The sequence below is a fragment of the Miscanthus floridulus genome, unplaced genomic scaffold, assembly GCF_019320115.1.
Source record: "Miscanthus floridulus cultivar M001 unplaced genomic scaffold, ASM1932011v1 fs_674_1_2, whole genome shotgun sequence".
In the NCBI taxonomy this organism is placed as follows: Eukaryota; Viridiplantae; Streptophyta; class Magnoliopsida; order Poales; family Poaceae; genus Miscanthus; species Miscanthus floridulus.
In genome coordinates, this window is record NW_027097092.1 from 56,230 (window position 1) to 68,123 (window position 11,894).

General features: G+C 41.8%; 1 protein-coding gene across 1 annotated transcript; it reads left to right on the forward strand.

The window, feature by feature from the left end:
• Positions 1 to 3,634: 3,634 nt before the first annotated feature.
• On the forward strand, positions 3,635 to 5,014 carry LOC136532627 (thaumatin-like protein 1). Its single transcript, XM_066525222.1, has one exon. The coding sequence runs from the start codon at positions 3,849 to 3,851 to the stop codon at positions 4,425 to 4,427; it is 579 nt and encodes a 192-aa protein (XP_066381319.1). The 5' UTR covers positions 3,635 to 3,848; the 3' UTR covers positions 4,428 to 5,014.
• Positions 5,015 to 11,894: the final 6,880 nt, after the last annotated feature.

Consider the following 11,894-nt stretch of genomic DNA (forward strand, 5'->3'; position numbering starts at 1 on the left):
ATATAAAATAAAAAATCTAATTTTGTTGGACTCCACAAGAGTAGATCTACACAGTGAACATATAATATGATATGCTTTAGTATAAAGTTTTTGTTGTAGCTTTAAATCTATGCTTTTCTGTAATTAAATGGAATAATTCATAGCTATAGTTTCTATAGTCTAATTATAGTGAAATTTTTATGGTGGACTAATTATTGTATGCTTAAACTGCAGTAAAAATTTCATACTCATTGAATCATGTATAACTTGGCTATAAATTTTATTTAGGTTTACGCTTAAACTGCCCTATTCCGCATGGGATGGTCCCAAATCCCAATCCCAAGGAGGAAACCTTAAGCCGCTCAGCACATCCATGTCCATAGACCATAGATGGATGAAAGCTTCATTCTCTGTCCTGCACAAAAGCTCACCCGCTTGTGTCACCACCCACTCGTACTCGGCTTGGCAAGTCAGAACGGAGTGGCGCTCGTGCCCTGCTTCCTCCATTGGGCGCTTTTTCTCGCCATGCCAATCTGGTACGGCGCTCCCTTTCTCGCAAAGGCAGATCGCAGAGTTGGAAGGAGGCACGGGGGTTTGCTGGTTTCATTGGATATATGAGTCATCGGTACGAGCCGAATGTCGTCTGCTACTCTGCTAAGACACAGAGACATTCAGACTGGTAGTTGCAAAAGCGGTGTACATCCACTCTTTGCTGATCTGTTGCGAGGACTTTTGCAGGAAATCCATTCAGAATTGTCACGGATTTTTACATGAGTCCATGTCTAGAATCTAGATCCACGATTAGGCATACCCAACGAGTTGGTAAAGACGTGAGAGTCAGCCTAGGAAATGTCTGAGTCAAAAAATGGTCGCAACTGTGGCCTCTTTTTTCGTCATCGTTAAAGGGCACTTCCATCTCCATCAAAAGGTTACCTCCACGCGTATTTTCTCTGTCATCTTGCGACTAAGGGCATCCCAAGTGCCGGAACAAGGGTCCTACCTCCTAAGCTATGAGCGTGTTCGGAACATCCGCAGCTGCAGCGACAAGAAGCTAAAGCAAACGAACCCATATAGTATCGACATAAATAAATAAATAAATAAATAAATAAATATTGATTTATGCATTGGTTGCAACAGTTAACAAGCAAGATCACGAGCCAAATGAGCTGACTTGCAAGCTAAACGAGTCGAACAGAGCTTGGGTTTTAGCTCTTTTACTTAACGAGCCGAGCTGACTAGCTCGTTATCCTAAGTTCCTAACGAGTTATAACAAGACAGACATAACGAGCCGAGCTGGCTCTTTATCTGGCCCTACATTGGACCTATAAGGGCACTCTTAATAAAAATTTCATGAAAAAATTATAGGCATTAAATAAGCTAACAACTTATCAAATATGAAACCATGACACAATATAATTCAAGAGAGAAATGATCAAAAAAAATTTATATGGGATGAAACTAGTCCACACTGTTTCCAACACATGATAGTCTTAGAAACTAGGACATAAAACCTCCGTCGAGACTATCCTAATGTCGTGGGCACTCTTCAGTTCCTGCCGCAACTCTTGGACAACATTATCGCAAGAGGGAGTACCAGGGCAATGCCATCGCAGAGCCCAGGCCAAAGCGCTCCGTTTGGAGACAACGCAACGGTCGCCAACGTCGGTGGAGGAGGATCTGTCATCTGTGGCCGTACGCATTGATCGTTGAACATCGACTTGAGAGCAATGGATTTCATAGCGGCGGTAGCGACGGGGAAGAAAAGGAGAGGAGAACATGAGTCTGTTGTCGTCCAGGTGATGGGACCCTAACTAAAAGTCTGTAAGTGACCTTATACATACACCCTTCGTCCCAAAAATAAACATACGTCTAACTTCTTTAAAAGTAAAACTTTACATCAGACTAAACCTAATAGAAAATAATATTGATATTTGTATATCTAAATAAATTTGTCATAAAACTACATTTCATGTTGAAATCTAATAACACTTGTTATTCATCATCGATATTAATATTCTTTATTTATGTTCAAACTTTAACAGGTTTAGTTCCTTGAATCTAATATGTGTGTTTATTTTGGGAAAGAGTACTCCGATGGACGCTATATTGGGATGCCCTAAGACATGTCTGTGTTGTTAAGGATTCTTACTAAAATGTAGTAACCCATGTTATCTATTCCGAAAATTTGTGTGTTAGAATACTGTTAGAATTCTATTTTATTTGGATTGAATTATGAGATTCCAATACTTTTCTATTGGATTCTTGAAATCCGCTAAGATCAAAGGTGCCTAACATCTTCTGAACCTTCTTTCCGTTCGGTGCAAACAAAACATGTGCGCGGGGTGCGTCGGGTGTGTCAGTCTTGGCTGGAGCCACGTGGGCTCTCATCTTTTTCTGGTGGAGAAAAGACCACAAACCTGTGTACCAAATCGTGGAAAAGAAGAACTTACTCGTAGAAACTAGTAAAAGATGTGCGAATGTCATAATCTGTCTATCCAAAATCCCAAATACCTGAATTGGGTTTCCACACTTTTTATCATGCCTGATAGGCCAGCAACTTTGTGCCGCTTGATGGCTTGCGCGCTGCTGTACTGCCGTTGCATTGTTCAGTGCCGCGCGGCCTTTTGACGGTTTGGCAGCAGTCCATGTCCCGTCGCGTTATCCGTTCGGCTGGCAGAATTTTGGTTGAAACTAGCTGAAAAACACTATTTTGGCTGAATTATTGTGAGAAAAAAATACTGTTCCGATTAAAAAAAGAAGCTGAACAAATCTAATATGGGATAAGCCCAACGGAGCCAAAAGGTACTACTCCTACTGCATGCATGCAGCATGCAACCTGCACCAAAAAAAAAAAAACCGGATAAGATGGCACTATATGTCAGCATGTGCATGTGTGTGGCCATCTCTCGTCCGGTCCATGATCCGGCTTTCGGAGTGCCGGGATCCGGCCTGGCCCGGGCCATGCTTACACTAATCACTCACCCGTGCTTGAGAATGATTGATCCCGCGCGGCCATCAGCCCATGTGGGAAAGGGAACTGCATCTTGGCTCTCCTCAGCTCCTCGACTAGCTGTTGTGCTCCCCTCATGTAACGGGCAATTCCGGGCATGTGCTCGCTTGCCAACAACAGATTCGCACAAATGTTTGCGTCGGCCACCACTGAAGCTGTGGTTGCTGTCGTTGTCGTCGTCGAATCTAATGACCCTGGCCGTCCTTGATTATTCCAAGCGTGAATCTTATATCGAACATGATGCCGTACTCCACCTCTGTTATTCATTCCCGCGGAAATAACTGCCCCGCCCGCCGTCGTTTGCCGTGCCTTGCGAGGAAGGAGAAAGAAACGGCGCCGGTATTTTTTTCCAGCTCCTATCGATTCCGCTAGTGAAGATTTTCCGTGGACGATGGGAAAATCTCAAAATCCAGATCGGTGAAACAAGCAAGCACACCACGTAACCAAAAACCGCACGGGCACGGCTTCGTCCTCGCGGACTTTTCTTTCCCCGTTTCTTCCCGCGTCAATAACCCCTCCGCCCACCTAGCTTATGCCCATCATTACCCGTCCGACCCTCTATAAAATGGAGAACCGGACGAGGAGGTAATACCAGCTCCGATCGGTCGCTCACCGGCGTCGAGATATTCTGGGGCCATCGCCGACCACCGTGACGCCGCACACGGAGCCCGGAGCGAAGCGTGGCGGGACTGGTTAGGAAAAATTTTAGGGGGCTGAAAAAAGTGCGACAGCAACGTACCTCTGACTGCTGCTTGTCTTAAGTCTCAGCCCTACCTACACGATTGAACTTTACCTAAAAATTCAGGAGAGGCTCCAGGGCTCCGGTATCGGTAGGGGGGCTCGGCCAGATGTGGGCCGGATGTGGGCGCGCACGCTCTGCGCTGCGGACGCGGCCACCGGCAAGTTCACCTGCGCCAAGGGCGACTGCGGCTCGGGCTGTGTCCAGTGCAACGGCGGTGGCGCTGCTCCGCCCGCCACGCTGGCGGAGTTCACGCTTGATGGCTCCGGCGGCCTGGACTTCTTCGACGTCAGCCTTGTGGACGGCTACAACATCCCCATGCTCATCGTTCCGCAGGGCGCGGGCGGCGGCGGTGGCAATGGGTCTGCTGACTCCGGCAAGTGCATGGCCACCGGCTGCCTCGTGGATCTCAACGGCGCGTGTCCAGCTGATCTGAGGGTTATGGCTGCATCGACGACGTCCGGCGCCGGCGGGGCCGTGGCGTGCCGCAGCGCGTGCGAGGCGTTCGGGACGCCGCAGTACTGCTGCAGCGGCGCTTATGGGAATCCCAACACGTGCCGGCCGTCGACGTACTCGCAGTTCTTCAAGAACGCGTGCCCGCGCGCCTACAGCTACGCCTACGACGACTCCACCTCCACGTTCACTTGCGCCACCGGCATCAGCTACGCCATCACCTTCTGCCCGAGCATCACCAGGTAAACCCTTTCCCAAAGTGAAGGTTTCCCTTATTCAAGTTTCACCACGTTTAAGCAAGCTCCAAAGGTGACTGTTAACCCAAAATGGCGAGTAATGCACGATCGAACTGTTTAGATGACGAGGCCTTGATGTTGATAGTGACCAATCTACGTACGCAGAAGTCTTTGTCTTGGCACGGACGATACGTGAAGGTTTTCGTTTAATTAGCAATCTTACCTTTGAGCTGTTGATTGAAATCGGTTTCTTGTTGAATTCAACAAGAGTACAAGACAACGGTTGGGACTTGATAGGGCCGGTAGGAAATCAGCCTCACACACGAACAGAACGCCTATTTCGGATGGGAAATTGGCTTGCTTGAGAGCTGAGACACCACACTGGGCCGGGCAATTAACAGTTGACACACTGTCACAGTTCACACCACTAATGTGATTGTTTACACAAAAATCTGGAGAGAAGAAAGCGGAAACTCGAAGCTTCCATCAAGGAATCGATCGGATATGAATCGATATCGGCTGGTTTTAATGCAGTGTCGGAATCGGCTATTTTATAGATAACGTCAGCAAACGACGTCAATGGACTACGTATGGATGTCGTCGGGGAAAAATATGTCGGACTCTAAAAAAAGGAAAAAATTAGAGTCCAAGTTATTTTTAAGTTAGAAATATTTTCTTTTGTTCCAAGAATTATAATGAGTCGTATTTGAGTAGGATTCATGTTTAGGTTCCGGATATAAATATTGGACCCCGGTTATTGTAAAGGGACGAACAACCAACCAATATAATTACTTTTTTCGGCTTTACGCCAACCCTTAGGAGTAGGAGTACTGTAGATCCGACGAGTTCTTCAAGAAGTAGGGCTGCATCGACTGATCGACCTCCGGCTTGTCTGTGAGTACCGTCACGACTTATATTATGCTTATAAAGCTGCATCAGTTGATTGATCTTTTACGAGTATAGTATAAGTTAGTTATCGATCTGTATCATTATTCGTAAGGCTACATCAGCTGATTGATCTCTTACGGATCATAATATAGATCAAAGTTATCGATCTTGTGTTAAATAACTTATTGTTTAATACAATATCATCAATTATCGAATCTTCTAAGATTAGTAAGATTTTCTTGCTGTTCTTGGTTGATTCACTAGTTATCGATCTTGTTATAATTAATGTTTTATTAATCATAACAAATCATCTGATTGAGATAGAGATAGATCGGTATCATATCATCATAATTGGTCGTCTTCTAGTCTGGTCGCACTTTGAATCTTATAATTGATGGCTTAATTATGTTAGATCGGCTGTTTTACCTCTATTCTAATCAAGCATAGTATGCATTCAAAGACATGTTTTCGATCTTGGGTGAACTCACTAGTTAATGAGATCTAATCTAATGACACCACCATAGCTGCATCGATCCGGTCGAACCTCACTGGTAAGACTTTAGATTAGAGATTTATCGATTAGTGGTTTTGTTCATGATCGAGATATGTACTATGTTTGTTTGCTATGCATGTATCGACTATTTTAGCCGATTCGCCTGTGCCTTCACACATATAGTATGTTTTTTCATGAACCTGTCAATATATAGATGGTTTTATAGATTCTTTGGCTTTAGTTTGTTATCATTATCATAGTTGTATTGATCCGGTCGAACCTCACTGTTGATGGTAATATATTAGATTCAAATCATTTGTAAATTTATTTATACTAAGCAGTCGATTTGTTCGCATGTTATATCTTTCCTCGTTAAACTTATCGGCTTAATGCTTTACACTGGTTATATCTATCTAGTCGATGATGTTACTTATATCTCGGTGCATTGTACTTATTATCATAAATCAATCATTAAACACGAACATCACAGTCCTTAACAGTGGATTTCTCCTCGTATCGGCTATTTAGTCGATTCTTCTGTTTGGCTGCTCTTGAAGCAGCACACTTGGAACTGTCTGGGTAAAACCGACATGTTCCATCCTAAACTATTGATAAAACTTTTTCTCCTTGTCAATTGCAGGTAAAATCGACTGGCACGCCTTTCACGATTTTTAGGATCGACTGGTCCTATTGTGAAGCCAAGCAAGATCTACGGGTTGACCTCGCTCAGATCGTTCTGGCTTGCTGTGTGTCAGGCGCATCGCCATATTTTTGCGTCAGCATACGTTTTGGCACGTCCAGTGGGACCACAATCATCATGGCAGCCCACAACAACAGGGACATTCTTATAGTGCCTTATGAAGACTTACCTGATGAGGATAAAGATGTCATTGGTAAAGCTATAGAAGAGTTTTAGAATAAATATTTGTTGTCCTACACTAAGACATTGACAATAAAGTTATTCAGAAATATCCACTACCAAGAGTTTTGATACATGGACAGACAGATACAGATGAAGCCGATGATCGACGTTTCTTTGTAGATGCTATCAACAAATCTGTTCATGGTGTCATGTTGAATCATAATACAACTTTCTTGAACACATTCTGTAACACCATGAAGGAGGTGTTTCATGGATATCCAATTGGTCAGATTGGACCAACTTATTACAATATTCCACATTCATCGACTCAGGGGACTAATCAAGCTGGTACTGGTCATCAAGAAGTAGCACTAGCTGGCAATGATGATGTCCAGGCAGTTCAGAGCTCATCTGAGCAAGTTAAGGGTACTACTACTAATCAAATACGATATAATCCTGGATTATCAGTGTAGCATGTACAACAGTCGACAGGGCAAGTTCAGAATCAAATGGTTAATTTTGGCACATCAGGCCAAATACCGCCGTCGGCTCAAAAAATAGCACCATCAGTTCAAAGGATTCGTAGAGATATAGATCTTAACATTTACAATCAGAGACTTCAAGCAGCAAGTCAACAAAGAACTCAACAGACAGAGATTCCACAAGGATATCATTATGGCACGGATTATAATACCCTTCATATAATTCCAAATCCAGAGTATCAAGGTATCCAAAATTTTAATCCACAGATGGGTCAGCAATTGCAAGAAAATTTAAATTCGAATGCTGATGAGTTGTTGCTCAGAGTAACTAAAATGATGAAGAATCAGTTCGGTTTAAAACCAAAATGGCAGACCTTTTCGTACAAACATCCATATCTAGAGTGGCATGATTTGGTTGCTCTTTCTATAAATTATAGGCTTCTAGAATTTGTTAAGTTCACTGGTCAAGATAGTACAAGTATAATAGAATATATCAGTCGGTATCTTACTCAGTTGGGTGAAGCATCCATTGAAGAAGCTCATCAAGTTTGTTTCTTCTCTTTATTCCTATCAGGACCAGCTTTCACCTGGTTTTCATCGTTACCAGTTAATTCTATTGCCAATTGGACTAACCTGGAGAAGAAATTTCATACATATTTTTATACTGGGACAAGAGAAAAGAAAATTATAGATTTGACGACCATAAGGCAAAGAAATAATGAATCGGGTGCTGAGTTTCTTCAGAGGTTCTGAGAAACAAGAAATTTGTGCTTTTCATTGAATCTAACTGATAATCAGTTAGCTGCTTTGGCTGTTCAAGGAATGTTGCCAACATAGAGAAAAAAACTGCCTAGGCAAGAGTTTGACAATTTAGGTCAGTTGACTCAACGGGTGGCAGCACTTAATAGCCAATTCTAGAATATGCGCAGAGATACATGATTCCAGAATAATGCTACAATTGCTAAAGCTTATAATCCATATTTAGCTGATGATGATGGTGAGGATGATGAAGAAGAGGAGATTGTTGTGGATGAATAGAATTGGGGTAAGAAGATGGTGATAGTTCCAAATCCTTGGGGAAAATTAGTTGAAGGAAGTTATAATTTTGACGTTACAAAATCAGACAAGCTCTTTGATTTCTTGCTTAAGAAGGGACAGATCAAATTGCCCGCCAATCATGTCATATTATCCCCTGATCAGTTGAAGAATAAAAAGTTCTACAAATTTCATAACACTACTTCTCATTCTACTAATGAGTGTAGAATTTTTCGGCAATATATACTGAGGGCTATTCAGCAAGGGAAGCTTAAATTTGATACACCTCGAAAGATAAAAGTTGATGATAATCCTTTCCTAAAAGATCATAATATGGTTGATGCTAAGTTGCTCAAAGGGAAGACTAAAGTTCTAACATGAACTAGGGCAAAAGAAACTGGAACAGTTGATCCAGAAATACAAATATCAGCTGATGAATATAAAGAAATTAAAAGGCATCGTGACCAACAGAAAAGCCGATATGAGTAGGGAGAGACATCAAGAAATGAGGCGATGAGGCCGCGTATTACATCTCAAATTTTGTTGAATAAATGGCAACGGCAAAAAGAAGAAGGATTATCAGCGTTGGTTAGAAGAGAAAGAATATCAGTGTCAACAAGAAGAGGAGAGGTACAAAAGAGAACATGCTAAATTATATTAGAATTGTCTTTTTTCAGACATTATTGGAATGAATGTTTGAAATTGCCTACTAGAAATAATTGCCCAGAGTGTAGTGAATAATATTGAGAATTTAGGCAATCTCAAGCCATTGGAATACAATAGACAATCTCGAGCCAACCTCGGTCTATCCATGCTCGAATCAGTTCATATGATAATAGGATCGGCTCTTAAAATTAGAAGTGTTCATGAGCGGCTTGGAACGATTGTTGATCAAAATACGTCTAATTATGAAGAAGAAGGTGATAGGAATATTATATGGCAGGAAGGGCAATGGTGTCCAGAAGGTTATTTAATAAGAGTCAGAAAAGAAGGGTACAACGCCTAAGGAATACATCCGTTACGGTCATTCATTCTATTAAAAAAATCTCCGTTCCAAAATTGTACATGAGGTTTTCATCTCATACGGCTTCTCCCTTCTATACTCTCATACGGCTTCTCCCTTCTATACATAGTACTAAGCGAAAAATCTATAGAATAAAAATAGAGCTAGAACAGCCTCAGAAATATGGTAAACCTCAAGTATGGCGTGTTAAACAAACAGCCGATAAGGGTCAACCATCGGCTAATATTCAAATGGCTTTTATTTTGTCATCAAAATTTAGAGCTCCAGCAGATAAAGTAGTCTATTCAGATTTTGATGAATCGGAATATGAGGAGATGGTTGCCAAATTGACAGTGATACAGGAAGCTATATTTGATAAGCCAGTCAAGCATTGACACTTGAAGGCTTTATATGTAAAAGGTTTAGTTGATGGGAAGCCGATGGACAAAATGTTGATGGATGAGGTGCTTCTGTTAATCTTATGCCTTGTACTACTTTTCGCAAGCTTAGCAAGGGACCAGGAGATTTGATTGAGTCTGACATGATGTTTAAGGATTTTGGGGGTAATGCTTGCAAGACCAGAGGGGCAATAAACGTTGAATTAACAATTGGAAGTAAGACTTTGCTCACTACATTCTTTGTCATTGATGGAAAGGGTTCATACAGTTTACTCTTTGGTTGTGATTGGATTAATGCAAATTGTTGTGTACCATCGACTATGCATCAATGCTTGATTTAGTGGCATGGAGATGATGTTGAGCTAGTTCATGCTGATGATTCTATGAGTATTGCAACAGCTAACCCAATGTATTGGGAACAGGAAGATTTCGAGTGTTTTTCTGGCAAACGATGGGAAGGAGGCTTTATTAAGATCAATGATGAAAGCCAACAACCGATCCAAGCAGTCGGCTCTGAGAGTTTGTTTTAATGGATAATCCAATATATGGTACAGATGGTAAACTAGGACATGGCTTTACATCGGCTGATGAATTAGTGGAGATAGATATTGGTCATAGAGATAGGCCTTGGCCGACGTATGTAAGTGCTAAGTTAAATCCTAAGTATAAGCGAGAGTTGGTAGATTTATTAAAGGATTTTAAAGATTGTTTTGGTTGAAAATATTATGAGATGTCTGGTCTAGATCGCTCAATTGCTAAACATCGGTTGCCAATCAAACCTGGATATCGGCCATTTAAACAAGCCCCGAGAAGATTTAACCCAAATGTTCTTGATGATATAAAAAAGGAGTCTGAAAGATTACTAGAAGCAAAATCTATCCGACAGTGCCGTTATGCAGAGTGGATATCGAGTGTTGTTCCTGTGTATAAGAAAAATGGGAAGTTAAGAGTTTACATTGATTTCAGAGATCTGAACAAGGCTACACTCATGGATGGTTATCCAATGCCAATAGACGACATGTTGGTAGATGCAGCAGCCGAGCACATGGTTATTAGTTTTATGGACGGCAATGTAGGATATAATCAAATTTTTATGGTTGAGAAAGACAGCAAAAATAGCTTTTAGGTGCCTTGGCGCAATCGGCTTATTGAATGGGTTGTGATGACGTTTGGTTTGAAGAATGCTGGTGCAACTTATCAGAGGGCAATGAATTATATTTTTCATAAGTTGATTGGCAAGATTGTTAAAATCTACATTGATGATGTGGTGGTGAAATCCAAATGGTACAAAGAACATCTAGCTGATTTGCGGGAGACTTTGGAGTGCACGAGAAAACATGGTTTAAAGATGAATCTTAATATGTGTGCCTTTGGAGTATCAGCTGGATAATTTTTGGGTTTTATGGTCCACGAGAGAGGAATTGAAATTGGTCAAAAAAGTATGAAAGCAATTGATGAGGCAGTATCCCCGACTACTAAAATAGAATTACAATCTTTGCTTGGTAAGATTAATTTTATCAGAAGGTTTATTTCAAATTTGTCAGAAAGGGTTCGGCCATTTTATCCTTTGTTGAAGTTGAAAAAATGATCAAGAATTTAAATGGAGTGACGTACAACAAAAGGTGTTTGAAAGCTTTAGTTTGGTTTTAGTTAATTGATGAAACCCTAAGTGCTAACCTAGTTTATCAAAGTGATTATGAGATAGGTAGCACTACTCCAAGTAATGAAGCAATGGTAAAGATCATGGTGATGGTGATGGCATGGTGATGATCAAATGCTTGAACTTGGAAAAGAAGAAAGAGAAAAACAAAAGGCTCAAGACAATGGTATAAATAGTAGGAACCAGTTTGTTTTAGTGATCGAGACACTTAGTGAGTGTGATCATATTTAGGATCGATAGCCGTACTATTAAGAGGGGTGAAACTCGTATTGAAATGTGATTATCAAAGTGCCACTAGATGCTCTAACTCATTGCATATGCATTTAGGATCTAGTGGAGTGCTAACACCCTTGAAAATGTTTATGAAAATATGCTAACACATGTGCACAAGGTGACACACTTGGTGGTTGGCACATTGGAGCAAGGGTTAGGAACTTCACCGGCGCCCTAGATAGAAAAGACGGAGGTCATTATAAGTGATCGGACGCTGGTCTCGGTTGGGCCGGCGTGTTCGGTCAGGTGAAGCATGAAGACGCTGGCATTGGTCTCTGACCGGATGCTGGGTCACTTAGTGACCGGACGCTGGAAGGTTGCGTTCGGTCTTGCTGATGTGGCAGCGCATAGGGGTGTTGCCATGTGACCGGACGTTGGGTGTC